This window comes from Chiloscyllium plagiosum, unplaced genomic scaffold (assembly GCF_037043375.1).
Source record: "Chiloscyllium plagiosum isolate Xiang-an unplaced genomic scaffold, Cpla_swu_hap1 HiC_scaffold_6, whole genome shotgun sequence".
Lineage (NCBI taxonomy): Eukaryota > Metazoa > Chordata > Chondrichthyes > Orectolobiformes > Hemiscylliidae > Chiloscyllium > Chiloscyllium plagiosum.
The window spans coordinates 123821834-123837547 of NW_028270144.1; the positions used below are offsets into that span (position 1 = coordinate 123821834).

The 15714-nt window shown below is 42.9% G+C and overlaps 1 protein-coding gene across 1 annotated transcript in view; it reads right to left on the reverse strand.

The window, feature by feature from the left end:
• The window catches only part of acer3 (alkaline ceramidase 3), a 195590-nt gene extending 194894 nt beyond the window's left edge, over positions 1-696 (reverse strand). Inside the window, exon 1 of the mRNA XM_043692440.2 lies at positions 546-696. Coding sequence (XP_043548375.1) covers positions 546-696 — 151 coding nt within the window. The remainder of the gene's footprint in view (positions 1-545) is intronic.
• Positions 697-15714: the final 15018 nt, after the last annotated feature.

Genomic DNA, 15714 nt, shown 5'->3' on the forward strand with positions numbered 1-15714 from the left:
GATAGCCAAAAATGACATGACAGATATGGGTTTATACACACAACATTTTACTGAAGTCATTCAAAGGACACATGAAATGCAACCAGTGTCCAAGGGCAAATGCAGATCTTTCACAACACGCAACAAAATTTCCATTGAGGGCTTGACACGGTAATGAAAACGTCTGCCAAAATCTAAACAAAACAACACAATTACAACTCTGTAATTCCGATACAAACTCCTTTTAAAAAATTATTTTCAAAGGACTGACATGCGCAGTAGCATTCGGCCGGCACGTTTTATTTGCTTTCTTTTTAAAATTAAAACGATGCCAGCCTTAAATTCTTCTCTTCTGGAGTGAGGGGTTGTAGAATGGGTTAAATGTTTATTTGAAAACAAAAGAGAGAGAGAGAGAGAGAATGAGGCGGGGTGGGGGGGGATGAGATTTGAACTTCAGGTCACTTGGAGAACGAGGTCGGGAGGCAGGCCCGAAGCTGCTCGGAGGGTGAGGAACGGATTAAAACAAAAAGCGGAGGAAAAATAAATGATTAATTTGGTAAACTTACAGAACTCGGCAACATAATAAGACACGACGTAATTCTCCTCACACCAGTCCAGAGTGGAGGTGGGCTCTCCCCAGAAGCCTGGCCGGTCATAGACGGGCGCCATGTTTGAAGGAGGAGGTGGAGAGGCGGTGGGACTAGGCCCCGTCACCATGGCAACCCTCCCCTTGCAGCCTTGGCCCTGCCTTACCTTGACCTTCACACTTCCCAATCACACTTCAAACTCTCTCCGAAACACTTCTTCCTGATCGGACTTTCTTTTTAAAAGGATCGACAAAGAGAGATCAATATTTCACCTTTCTTTTTTAAAAAAATCTAAAGTACTGCGGAGATCTAATATGTTGTTTTATTAAGGGCCGAGAATCTTTTATTAAGGACAGACGGGCGAAGGTCTGGCAGCCTCAATGGAGGGATAATTCATGTTTCAAATCCAGCATGACTTCTGCGGAACTGAGAAATAACTTTTCCTTCAGAAGATATATAATCACCCTAGTTTAAACCTCTTTAAAAAAACTCACCTAAACTAATATGATTCCAGTCACTATTTAGTTGGCAGTAATTCATTGTCATTGCCTTTCACCACATTCCAAATCTTTTGCAATTCCTTTGCTTGACCTTTATTCATATCTGTGCTTGTTCATTTAACTCATTTTTTTCCCTCTCGCAAGCATTTTGTTTGTGAAAATGGGACGTTAAAGGTAAAGTTACCATAGTCCTGGAGGACTGCTCTGACATTAGAAAGTGATGACTGGTGGTGGTTTAATCTGGGGATCACCACACCTAAGGCAAGGGATAAAGTTGAGAAGGTGGGGCCATCATAGTAACCTCAGCTCATGCAAGAGTTGACATGGTGAGTTGTTGGCATGACACTGCTTTGCAAACTAGCTCGGAGAAAGTGAGGACTGCAGATGCTGGAGTATCAGAGTCGAGAGTATGGTGCTGGAAAAGCACAGCAGGTCAGGCAGCATCCGAGGAGCAGGAGAATCGATGAAGGGTTCATCGACTTTACAAACCAGCTGTCCAGCTAACTGATCTTCCCCCAGAATGGGATGATGGATTAGAGAAAAAAAAACCCAAGGCTTCAATTCTGAGTTTGATTTTAGTAATTGAATTTAAATTCCACCAGCCATCATGGCAAGATTCAAATCTTTGTCCAGCATTAGCCTGGACCTCTGGTCGAATGACATTATCATTATACCACTATCCGCTGTAGAGATCCTCTTAATTCACTTAGAATTCACCAAAATCCAACTACCTCTGTCTTGAGTATACGGAAAGACCGAATATTCATAGCTTTGTGAAGTTGAAAATTCCTTCGATTTAGTACACGTCATGTGAAGAAAGGAGCTCTAATTCAAATCTTATTTCAAATGGACTTTAAGGAATAAAGTTTTGGCCTGGCAATAGTGAATTTTCAAAGCATTGTCTTTTACCAGAGGCAAGATTTAGCTATTCCTCTCATTGGCCTTCATTCACATTCATACTCTTTCTTTTAATGCTTTACAAAAAACATAAAATGGACCCAGAAGGTCATTAGCCTTTGGAATTCTCTTCCACAGATAGTAGTGGAGGCTAAGTCATTGGATATGATTAAGATTTTTATTTTTACATTAGACAAATGTTTTGATTTGCAAGGGAACAGAAGTTGCAAAAGACAGGCAAGAAAGTGGAATTTAGGCCACTATCAGATCAACAATGATTTTATTGAATGGCAGAGCAGATTCAATGAGGTGAATGGCCTTTTTTTTTGTTGTGGTTCTGTTGCATTCTAGTGCTGCTAGGAAGTCTGCTGTCTTGGCGTCCCTGTGGTTGTAGTTGAGTCCCTTGGCCAGTTTTGTTCTTTCCGTGTCTGTGAGCTGTCTGTGGGAGAGGTTTCTAACCCAGGAATGTGTTGTGGTGTCCTCTCTGTTAGTTTGGCCATTTTTTCTTTTAGTGCCGTTTTTTTGCGGTGTGTGGTCCTGTTCTGTACTATGGTGATGGCCTGTTCTATGGTCCGGGTCCATTCCTGATTGGTGGTTTTTGAAATTAACGATTTTTGGCACGCAATTTCTTGTCTGTATTTGTGTAGTATGTTGTGTGCGTCTGTAATCATTACCTGGATCATCCTGAATCCGTTCTGTCTGGCTGTGTCCCTGGCTTGTGGGTTGTTGACTGGTGGTCTGTATCTGACGCATGGTGGAAGGATTCGATTCTTTCCGCATTCGTGCAGGAACCGCATTTGTTTGTATGTGGCGCTTAGGCGGTTGGCACAGGATTCCCATTTCCTGTCTTGTCTTAGCGTCTCTCGCCCATAGATGTTCAAAGTTTGGGAGAAGAACACCTACACAATGTATTCGCCAAAAACGGATACCCCTGCAATTTCATCAACAGATGCCTAAGGGAAAATACAACAGAATGAGGAGATGTCACAACCCAAAGGACTAGCCACACTACGATACATCAAAAACATTTCTGAACTGACAGCCAGATTACTGCGACCACTAGGACTCATAACAGCACACAAACCAACAGCCACTCTCAGACAACAACTCACCAGGACGAAGGCCCCGATACACAGCATGAGCAAAACCAATGTAGTGTACAAAATTCCATGCAAGGACTGCACAAAACACTACATAGGACAAACAGGAAGACAGCTAACGATCCGCATCCATGAACACCAACTAGCCACGAAACAACACGACCAGCTATCCTTAGCAGCCACACCCTCAGATGACAAGCAACATGAGTTCGACTGGGACAACACTACTATTATAGGACAAGCCAAACAGAGAACAGGGAATTCCTAGAGGCATGGCACTCATCCACAGATTAAGTCAATAAGCACATCGACCTGAACCCAATATACCGGCCACTGCAGCGGACAGCTGGAACTGACAACCGGAAGCGGCAGATACAAATCACTGTAAATGCCGGAGGAAACATCACAGAAGCGCTTCACAGGAGGCTCCCAAGCACTGAGGATGTCACCTAGACAGGGGACGAAACGTCTGCAACACAAATTCCCAGCTCGGCGAACAGAACCACAACAACGAGCATCCGAGCTACAAATCTTCTCCCAAACTTAGCCCTTTTTTTAATTGTGATTTTAAAGTTAATTTTCAATGCTGGGATTGATTGGCAATAATTAGATTGCAAATCACTTTGGAGAGAAAAGAAAGGGTCAAGAGTGCATCATATGGGCCTTTGAACCTACTTCAGTATTATATATGATCATGCTAATCTTCTGCTTATTGTTTCCAATACTGAAACAGTTTGTGTCCATATGCTGCATGGCCAGGACAAACATTCAGGAATGCCATGATAATGGCAAATAACATTTGCACCACTCAAGTGCCAGGCGATGACCACCTCAAATGAGTGAGTCAAATCACCTCCTCCTGCCACTGAGTGGCATTACCATTGCTGAATCTCCTAATAACATCTTGGCGGTTACCCTTGTGCAGAAACAGAAGGACAGTAGGTGCATGGGAACACCACACCTGCAGGTTCCTGTTCAAATCACTTGCAAAGCTGATTTGGAACTGTATGACTACTCTTTCACTGTTACTGGGTCAAAGTTCCGGGAGTTCCCTTCTTGACAACATTGTGAATATACTTACACCCTAAGGATTGCAGTGGTTTGAGGTGGGAACGTTTTGAGGGCAATTAGGCACAGCAATAACAGTGGCACCTATGAATAAATACATGAAAAAATTCCAAGTTGTCAGGCTCCAGAGGTCCTAGCTATCATTGACTCTCTTCCAGTTGTCAGTATGTATGTCAGATATTATCGTACGTTATTTGCAACTGTCCTTTTAGCAGAGAATTAGGTGCCTTAGAATATTGACCCAGTAGCTAATTTACTATACAGATGGCCTTTGTGTACAGCCATTGTCCATCCAATGAATAAGGCCAAGCCAGTGAAGACATTGTTGACTTAACAATGAGTGTATGCTGATGAAATTACCATGCTCCAGTTTTGAGTTGATGTCTTTGTCCTGCCAAGTGATATTCTGAGCTGGGATTCTTTTGCCAAGAGATATTGAGGATACGTCTGTTGAGACAGCAGACTTGATGGACTGAATAGTCTACATCAGCTCCTATGTGTATAGTTTTATGGAGACATGAGACAAAATGTGAAAACGTTTTCTGCCCACTTAGGATATGCTGATCATATCTAACCACTGTGAAGGGGTGTAGTGAGGTTGCAGGTTTAGTTCAGAGTGTTGCCCTTTGAATCACAGCAGATCATGTTTATCCTCACCTAGCCCAGTGATTCTGGTGATAACTACTGCTGTTCTATTTGAGATTACTGAACTTTTTTCAGGTTAGGGATTGAACCTGTGACCTATTTGATGTGTACAAGTCACTGACCACCCTAGGCAATGCATTTCATCCCTGAATCAACTGTCCAAGAGGCTCATTTTCTTAATAAAAGAAAAGCTGGTGAAACCAACAGCAGCTACTTATAATATTTGGCAAGCTTTACTTTTCCAGGGTTAGACAAGTCAAAACAGGCTGTTTCTATATTCTGCCAAAAGAAGGGATTTAACCTCCCAAGAAAAAAGGAGAAGCTTTGGAAAGATGACTATAGCAATCAGGCAACAGATAATTACATACAATTAGTAAATGATGTTAGTCTGCAGAGATGGGAGGTTCAATTAATAATCACTTTAGCAAGTAGCAACAGCATAGGTGCCCTTGCAGTGTAATGAGATTTGAAAAATATAGTGCATGCAGAACTGAAGTCCAAGAATGAAATATGATACTAAGAAACAAGGGGAGGTGATGGCCCCGCGGTGTTGTTAGGAGACTTTTAATCGAGAGACTTGGGAACATGGGTTCCGATCCTTTCATGATGGACAGTAGAATTTGACTTTTTTTTTAAAATCTGGAATTATGAAACTAACAGTGAAGCTATTGTCATTTGTCAGGAAAAGAAAAGAGTTCACCAATGTCTTTCAAGGAAGGAAGCTGCCATCCTTACTTCATTTGGCCTTCATGTGGCTTCAGACCCATAGCGATGTGGATGACCCTTAACTGCTCTCTGGGGAATTGGGGATGTGGTATAACTGCTAGTCTGACTGGCAATGCACATATTGTGAATGAATTTAAATGAACATAGCATCACAAAACAGCTTTGATTTATTTATGACTTGGAGGAGCCAGTGTTGGATTGGGATGGACAAAGTTAAAAATCAGAGTCAAGAATGTGGTGCTGGAAAAGCACAGCAGGTCAGGCAGCATCTGAGGAGCAGGAAAATCAACATTTCGGGCAAAAGCCCTTCATCAGCAGTCCTCACCTTTGTAAAGTTAAAAATCACACAACACCAGGTTATAATCCAACGGAAGCAACAAATAAACCTGTTGAACTATAACCTGGTGTTGTGTGATTTTTAACTTGATTTATTTAGTACTTTAACATAAAAAACCAATGGCACTTTGCTTGAACCTTATAAATCAACATATGAGACCCAGCCATAAAAGATATGACCAAATTGGTCAAATGCATAGGATTAAAGAAGTAGTTACTTATCAAAGGAGAAGAATGAGATAGAAACAGGGAAATATAGGCAATAAATTGTAGAGTTTAGGGCTTTGGATGTAAAAGCCACATTAAAATGGTGGAGTAGTTGTAATTAGGTTGTAGAAGAGGTCAGAATTAGAATAATGCCATACCTCTGAGCGTCATGGAATTGAAGGAGATTACAGAAATCGGGCAGGGCAAAGTCGTGCAAAGAATTGAAAACACAGTAAACAAGAAGCATGAAGTAAACAAAGTTATTTTATTTTAGTTTTAACTCTACAGAATTGTCCTAGAGACTCCACATTAAACTTCAGGACATTTCCATTAGCAACTGAGAAAAGGTTGAATAGGCTGCTTAGTGGAGTGTAGGATGTTGAGGGTTGACTTTATAGAGGTTTATAAAATCATGAGAGACATAGACAATGTGAATAGCAAAGGTATTTTCCCTAAGGTGGAGTGAGAGGGGGGTGGGTCAAAACAAGACGCCATTTTTTAAGATGAGATGTGAAGAATTTAAAAGGGACTTGACGGGCAACTTTTTCACACAGGGTAGCTCATATGTGGAATGAACTGTGAGAGGGCGTCATAGATGCAAATACAGTTACAAAATTTAAAAGAAATTTGGACAGAGACACGAATAGGAAAGATTTAGAGAGATATGGGCCAAACTCAGGCAAGTGGGACTAGTTTTAGTTTGGAAACTTGGGTCAGCATGGATGAATTGGACCGAAGGATTTTTTTCCATGCTGTATGACTCTGTAAACATTGGCATGGATCTGTTGTCAAGAGTGTGATGCTGGAAAAGCACAGCGGTCAGGCAGCATCCGAGGCGCAGGAGAATCGACGTTTCGGGCATAGGTCCTTCATCAGGAATGAGGCTTGTGGCCCGGGGGGGAGCTGAGAGGTTAATGGGAGGGGGTAGGGTTGGGGGGAAGGTAGTTGTGAATGCAATAGGTAGATGAAGGTTGGGGAAAAGGTGATAGGTCGGAGAGGAGGGTGGAGCAGATAGATGGGAAAGATGATAGACAGGTCAAGAGGGCAGTACCGAGTTAGAGGCTTGGGACTTGGATAATGTTGGGGGAGGGGAAATGAGGAAACTGGTGAAATCCACATTGATGTTGTGAAGGGTCCCAAAGCGGAATATGAGGCATTCTTCCTCCAGGCATTGGGTGGTAAGGGTTTGGCGATGGAGGAGGCCCATGACCTGCATTTCATTAGCGGAGTGGGAGGGGGTGTTGAAGTGTTCAGCCATGGTGGAGTTGATTGGTGCAGGTGTTCCAGAGATGCTCTCTGAAATGATCCGCAAGTTGGCATCCTATCTCCCTGATGTTAGAGGAGACCACATTGGGTGCAACAGATACAGTAGATGATGTTGGTGGAGATACGGTAAATTTCTGTCGGATGTGAAATGATCCTTTGGGATCTTGGACAGAGGTGAGGGGAGAGTTGTGGGCGCAGGATTTGCACTTCCCATGGTAGCAGGGGAAGGTGCCGGGAGTGGGGTGTGGGGTTTGTGGGAGGCGTGGATCTGATGAGGGAGTCGTGGAGGGAATGGTGTCTCTGGAACACTGATAGGGCTGGGAGGCAAATATATCTCTGATGGTGGGGTCTGTTTGTAGGTGGCGGAAGTGGTGGCACGAGTGGTGTCCCAAACGTATGTGGGGAGTTCCTGGACTAAGGGGGACAGGGCGTGTCAAGGGCGTGCGATGTATCTGGAGGTTGTTGGGGTGGACAGAACCAGGGGGTTCTGTCCTTAATACGTTGGGTGGGGTGAGGTTCAAGGGCAGAGGTGCGGGAAGTGAAGGAGATGGGCTGGAGGGCATCAACAACCATGTGGAAAGGTAAATTGCGATCTTGGTAGAAGGAGGCCATCTGGGATGTTTCAAAGTAAAATTGGTCATTCTGGGAACAGAAGTTGAGGAATTGGCAATAAGTGATGGTGTTTTTACGGGAGGGAGGGTGGGAGGAGGTGTAGTCTCGGTGGCTGTGGGAGTCAATGGGCTTTAGTAGATGTCCATGGTTAGTTGATCACTGGAAATGGAGATGGAGAGGTCCAGGAAGGGGAGGGAGGTGTCCGAGATGGTCCAGGTGAATTTGAGGTCAGAGTAAAAGGTGTTAGTGAGGTTGATTAACTGTTCAACCTCCTTGTGGGAGCACAAGGTAGTGGCGATACAGTCATCGATGTAGTACAGGAACAGGTAGGGGGTTGTGCCGGAGGAGCTCCAGACGATGGACTGTTCCATGTACTCAACAAAGAGGTAGGCATAGCTGGGTCCCATGCGGGTGCCCACTGCTACTCTTTTGGTTTGGAGGAAGTGGGAGGATTGGAAGGAGAAGTTGTTGGGAGTGAGGACCAGTTCAGCTAGGCGGATGAGGGTGTTGGTGGAAGGGTACTGGTTGGGACGGCATGAGAGAAAGAAATGGAGGGCTTGGAGACCTTCGTCGTGGCGGATGGATGTGTACAGAGACTGGATGTCCATTGTGAAGATGAGGCATTGGGGGTGGGGGAAACAAACGTCTTGGAGGAGATGAAGGGCGCGAGTGGTGTCCCAAACGTATGTGGGGAGTTCCTGGACTAAGGGGGACAGGGCGTGTCAAGGAATGCAAAGATGAATTCAGTGGGACAGGTGCAGATTGAGAAAGTGGGTCGACCAGGGAAGTCAGGTTTGTGAATCTTCGGTAGGAAGTAGAATCAGGCTGTGTGGGTTTCATGGACGATGAGGTTGGAGGGTGGATGGGAGATCGCCAGAGGTGATGAGATTGTGGATGATCTGGGAGATGATGGTTTGGTGATGGGAGGTGAGGTCGTGATCAAAGGGGCAGTAGGAGGAGGTGTCTGTAAGTTGGTGCTTGGCTTCAGCGGTATAGAGGTCGGTGCCTTGCCGGAAGTTTTGTGGTGAGATTGGGGTTGGAGCCTAGGGAGTATAGGGCTACGCGTTGTGAAGGTGGGCGGGTGGGTGACGGGTGTGGACAGATTGAGGCAGTCAATGTCACGGCAGCAGTTAGAAATAAAGAGATTGAGGGCAGGTAACAGGCCATTATGGAGTGTCTGGGAGAATGAAGTGTGAGGGAGACAAGAGAAGGGGCCTTCGGTGGGTGGGCAGGAGTCTTGATTGAAAAAGTGTGCCCAGAGCTGGAGGTTGAGGAAGAAATGTTCAAGGTCACGACGCCTCATTCCTGATGAAGGGCTTATGCCCGAAACGTCGATTCTCCTGCTCCTCAGATGCTGCCTGACCTGCTGTGCTTTTCCAGCACCACACTCTTGACTCTGATCTCCAGGATCTGCAGTGCTCACTTTCTCCTGGCATGGATCAGTTGTCCAGATTCCATGCTATAAATGCTGCGGAATTTCATGTAGTTCCTCTCTCACATGGCAGCAAATCCAGCTGCCTCTACAGAGGAACCTCGATTATGTGAATTTCGGATTATCCAAACAAGATCGCAAGGTCCCGATGATTGGCTAGCTGTGCTCTCCAGAATTCAATTATCTGAACAAAATACTCCCCATCCATGTTGATCGGATAATCGCGGTTCCTCTGTCCTTCCTTCCTCAAGACCACCCACACTGCTACCACTGTCTGCAATCTACCAATGCCATTCCAAGTTCCCACCTTCACTACCTGAGGTCACTATGACATCTTCCATGTGGCTGGTTGTATCTCCTGACTTTTCTGCTATTGCCCTCAACCATCCTCCAACTACTTTTCCTAAGGTCATAGCTACGTCTCCATACATCATCCATCAATCAATGTTAAACTTGAAAAAAATAACTAAATCCTGTAAAGCTCCTTCAGGTTTTCAACAAAATAATTTTGACATCTTTGTCCAGGGCAGTTGGGGATGAGCAATAAATGTTGACCTTATGAGTGTTGCCCACTTTCTGTGCATGAATAAAAAAGGGAATGAAGATAACAATAACTTGCATCTATTTTACATTTTGAACATGGTAAAACCTTCCAAGTCACTTTATAGAAGCAATTATTGAACATAATTTGACACTGAGCCGTATGAATGGAATATTAGGATGAGTGACCAAGAAATTGACAAAGAGGCAATTCTAACGAGCTTCTTTAGGTTAAGAGTGGGATAGGGGAGAAATTCTATCTTGTCCTGTTATTAAACCTCATCAAAGTCAGGAAGCTTGTTGTGGTTGTCAGCGTTCCTCAGTCAAATTAAGGGAGATGTCATTCAATCAAGATGTCTGGCACAGTAAGTTGGGGCAACCTGTGATATCAGTTCTGGTCATCCAGGTTGGTCAGGATCAGGCACCTCTCATTAAAGGGGGTGAAAAACCAAATGTTGTGAGGCCCACCACCTGTCTTGGCTGTTTCTACCTTATTGTGGGTTGTTTTCTCCTGAAATGAGAGAAAGGAGGGGACTGACTGCAATGAAATGGGTGGCACAGGTATTGATCTGGTGCTGGTAGGGGAAAGGTGGTGAGATCTCCAAAGCAAATGAATAGACAGCGCAGATGAGTTGGGGATTGGGGTAAGTGAAAGCATATGAAGAAAGATATTGTATGAAGTAGATTGGTAGAGCATATGATTGGAAGTAAAGCGTAGTGGTAGTGGTGAGTATAAGAGAGCACAGAGAAGATAATAGCACTTACTCTGACAAACAGCGGTTATTGCCTTTCTTCCTTCACTGTTGGGCATCCCTCCAAATGGCTGAGACCACAATGATCTGGGTGATAACCTTGGACCAGACTGGAAAGATCTGATAGTGTGGATACCTCTGCTGGTCCTGGGGTGAAGCTGACATCCCTTCGCTGCACCATCCCATCTACCAGGACCTCTGGGTGCCAATCCACAAAACAGGCAGTCAATTTCTGCTTATGACAAGGCAAATGTCACACACCTTGTCGGGCAAATCCAGACTGACAGTGATTGTGTGAGTCCACAATGAACTTTGAAGATGGCACCAGCAATGCCATTCTGTTCCAAGTTATGATTAGATTAGATTACTTACAGTGTGGAAACAGGCCCTTCGGCCCAACAAGTCCACACCGACCCGCCGAAGCGTATACCACCCAGACCCATTCTCCTACATTTATCCCTTCACCTAACACTACGGGCAATTTAGCATGGCCAATTCACCTAACCTGCACATCTTTGGATTGTGGGAGGAAACCGGAGCACCCGGAGGAAACCCACGGGGAGAATGTGCAAACTCCACACAGAGAGTCGCCTGAGGCGGGAGTTGAACCCGGGTCTCTGGCGCTGTGAGACAGCAGTGCTAACCACTGTGCCACCGTGCCGCCCAGGGTGACTGGTGAGTTCCTTCAGTAATGGCAACTGGTAGAATTCAGCTAGCATCAGACATGATGGGTAAGGTAAGCAGTTAGTGAGCTGAGTTTAGAATGATAATGTGAGAAAATTTGCTTAGGTCTCACAGAGGGAAACCTTTCATGAAGCTCAGTAAAATTCAACTTAACCATAACTGTTAAGATTCAGCCTGTTTTCACCATAGTGACACTGCCTTTTTATTCAAGATAAATTTAATTGCATTTAGGGTCTCCAGTTAACATGGTGGGCTTTAAATTTTTGTCTGTGGATCATTAGTCCAGGGTTCTGGATTATGACTCCGTTAATATTATCAGTATGCCAAGGTACTCAATTATTTGGGCTGTGGCTGTGGCTGAACCATTAATTACTATTCTGCAGCAACTGTGTTTCAGAATTCCTGTGGGTGTGTAAAGTGGTAAAACAGAAATTCTTCTCAACACACATATATATGAATTTATCGTACTTCAAAATGCCAAATATTCAGCAACTCTGTTCAGACAAAGATTCTCCAGTCTGAGTACATGAGGGCAGAGGAATATAACATCAATAATTCTGAAAAGGGCAGTTGTATTTTTCTGAATTTCCATGGAAACCGCTCTGGCAACATTATGCATCAACCGCAGCATTATACATGTCAGTCACTACCAAGTTTTCTAGTCAGAAATTAGAGATGTAAATCAAGGGAGAAAGAAAGACGTGCTTTTATATCGCCTCCTTCACAATATTTTGATATCCTGAAGTACTATGAAGTATTGTCACTGTTGTGATTTAGGAAACAGCTGCCAAATTGTGACAGCAACTTCCACAAACAGCAGTGTAATGAAAATCAAATAATCTACTATTTAGTGATGTTGTTTAGCGGATAACTATTCACTTGTTAGTCTTCAAAATAGTGTAATGTTCACCTAAGAGAGAGAACAGATATATAGCACAGCAATTTTGTATCAATGCATTGGTACTGCATTCAGGTATCAACTTCGGTCTGAAGAAGGCACCTGGACCCAAAACATTAAGTCGGGTTCCTCTCCATAGGTGCTACCAGACCTGCTGAGCTTTTCTAGCGATTTCTGTTTTTGTGTCTGATTTCCAGCATCCACAGTTCTTTCATTTTTTTTCAACTTAGATTATGTGCTGATGTCTATAGAGTGTAGAGTAAACCCATAACCATTTAACTGAGAGGCAAGAATGCTATCACGAGTCACGGCTGACACTAGATCTACCGCACAAAGGAAGCTTTCCTAACATACAGCGCACAGAGATGTCAGTGACATGGTGTTCACATGTACAACTGCATCCATATCTGCTTTCCTTATTGTAACTATGTTAATTGGAAATATAAGAGACCATCACCTCTGAGACATCTCTTGATGGTTACTCTAGAAGTATCTGCCTACTCTAACATTTTACTCATAAAAGGTTGAAGGAAAAGCAGAGATTTGTTGGAACTGTTTCTGGTCCACTCCCCCTAGTCGTGTTGCTGATATATTGTCCTCAATGCCCCAAATTCCTCAGTGTGGTCTGGGAAAAGCGATGTCCAATTTGGACACGATGATCTCTGAACATCGAGTTTGTTCTGCTAGCCGACATTATATTTTATCTGTTGTAAATCATGCCATAAGCTGCTCATCCATAAACTCCCCAGAATCTCCTCCCTAAATCTCTCTCCAACTTGCTCTCATACCTTAAATTGCTTGTTAAGTCCGACCTCTTTGATCAACATGTCTTGGAGGTGCTGGTGTTGGACTGGGATGGACAAAGTTAAAAAAAATCACACAACACCAAGTTATAGTGCAACAGATTTATTTGGAAGCACTAGCTTTCGGAGTGTTACTCCTTCATCAGGTGGTTGTGGAGCGGCACTCCAAAAGCTTGTGCTTCCAAATGAACCTGTTGGACTATAACCTGGTGTTGTGTGATTTTTAACTCTTTGAGCAAGCTTGAGATCATCCGTGATATATCCTAACGTGGGTCAGTGTCAAATTTTATTTAATAATTGATCTGTTAAGATCCTTCTAATAATTTATTATGTTAATGGTGCATTATAAATCAAGTTATTTTTGACTAATGAATGTTAATGTAGGGGGTCTTGAAATAAGACCTCATGTTTTGACCATCTTAATCCTTTGCAAGGTTTAGTATAAGGACAAATCTTGATGCAGAAATTCACAGACTTCTTTGTTCTTCTTCAGTATGAAAGGTGGATTAATTTGTTGAGTTTAATTGTCAGGAAAGAAACAAACTAATCGTCACCTTAAATATAATTAAAGCTAAATGCCATTTAGATTTTTTGCATTTTCAGGAACCTCTAAAGCTTTGAGGTTTTTTTTTTAATTAAACAAAATGGTTGAATTCTACATTTCCTGAAGGAACAGGCCCAGGAACCCCATAGAAACATGTGGGCAGTTTAATTGCAGGGAAAAGGCTCCATTTGGAAGAAATGTATTTAATTCTACATTCGCTACATGTACATCTGATTGTCTATAAAGCACTTTGAAGCGTTTTCTGAGTGGTGTGATAATGCGCTACATGGACGTTAAGTCTTCCTTATCTATTGGCATTCCCAGCGTATCTCTGCTGACCTTAATGGAACTTCACTGGCTCCTACCAGTAGACTAGTTTCTTTTTGTGTGTCAGTTCTCCCTTGACACATCTTATCTCATTTTAAGGCTCAAGGCTAAGAAATTCACTGACTCTCCTCTGGTTATTTTGACAGGCCCTCTGGATAGTGACCCTTCAGTCATTGGAAAATGTTTCTCCTTATTTATTTCATATAAATTCTTCCTGCTCATAAACACTTCTGAAAATTTGTTCATCTTCTCTGCTCTGAAGAGAAGCTTTATGGAAATATCCCCATAACTGTAATTCCTCATTTCTGAAACCATTTCACTAAAGCTCCTCTGTACCCTCATAAAATGGAGTGCTTTAAATTGAACACAATATAGAGCTGACTTTTGCTTTATATTGAATTAGCATAACACCTTTACTTTGTACTTTGTGCTTCTATTTATAAATCCCAGGATCTCATAAGATTTATTAATTTGTTAATCTGACCTGGGGCACCTCAGAGCTTTGTAAACAAATACTGCCAGGTTTCTCTCTTTAAAATTGATCCATTTGATAATGTGTTTAAGGCCTCATTCAGCAGGGGAAACACTGGCATAACAGGAATGTAACTGGACTAGAAACCAGAGCTCTAGGCTAATGGTCTGAGCAAGTTCAAATTCCACTACAACAGCTGGTGCAATTTAAGTTCATTTAAATATTGAATTGAAATATAGGCTCAGTAATGATGATCATGCAACTATCATTGATTGTCAGAATCAATTTGGTTTACTAATGTCATTTGCAAAGAAATCTGCCATCCTTACCTGGTTTGGCCTACATATAACTCCGGAAGTGCACTGATACGGTTGACTCATAAATGCCCTCTGAAATAGCCTAGCCAGCCACTCAGTTGATGAATAATTAGGGTGAGGCAGCATATTGGCCTTGCCAGCAACATCATCACATCAAAGAATAACTAAAAAAAGAAAATCCTACCAAAATGTCGGGGTCACATGCCAGGCATGTGTAAGTAAGCAAAACTTGGCATTATCATTATGTTGAATATTTTAACTTCATTAAAAAAGCAAAGTAATTCTCAGTCTTGGAACATCACAAAATACCTTAGTTTTTATTCAGCTTGGGCTCACTTGGCAGCATCCTCATTAAAAATCTGATAAGATTTAAGTCTGCTACATGGTCTGCAGCAGTTCAGCAAGAACATCTCACCCACAATTAGGGATGGCCTAACCAGAAACATCCACAACCTGTGAAGGAAGTGTTTTAAAATCTCCCGACAGTTGGACACAAAGTCCAGGCTGATGTATCTGTACAACACTATTGAATGTGGTGCTAAACTGAGGCCTTGATTATTCTCTGAAGTGAATGTAAAAGGTCCCATTTCTCCATTTTGAAGAATGGAATTCTCCTTGGTGTCCTGACCAAGGTTGATCCAGAAATCAACACCCCTAAAACAGACTTTCCTGTGATAATCGCTTTGTTGTTTGTGGGAACATGTTGTAAGCAGAGTAAGGTGCTACTTTACCCACTTTAGAAGCGAATGTTTCTGAATTGACTATAAGCGCTTTAACATAATGCCTTTAAAAGCACGTTCTTTTTCTTTGGAGATCTTGTCTAGGCCAAAACTGTAGTTCACTTCTGAAGAAATGCTGCACTATCAGAGCTGTTATCCTTCGAATAGGAGATTAACTGAGGACCCAGCTCCCCCCTCAGATAGATGTAAAAGATTGTTGCACTATTTGACTAAGAGCAAGATGTTGCCCAACATTTATTGAATGTCATCACTAAAGTAGATTATCTGGGCAGTATCACATTG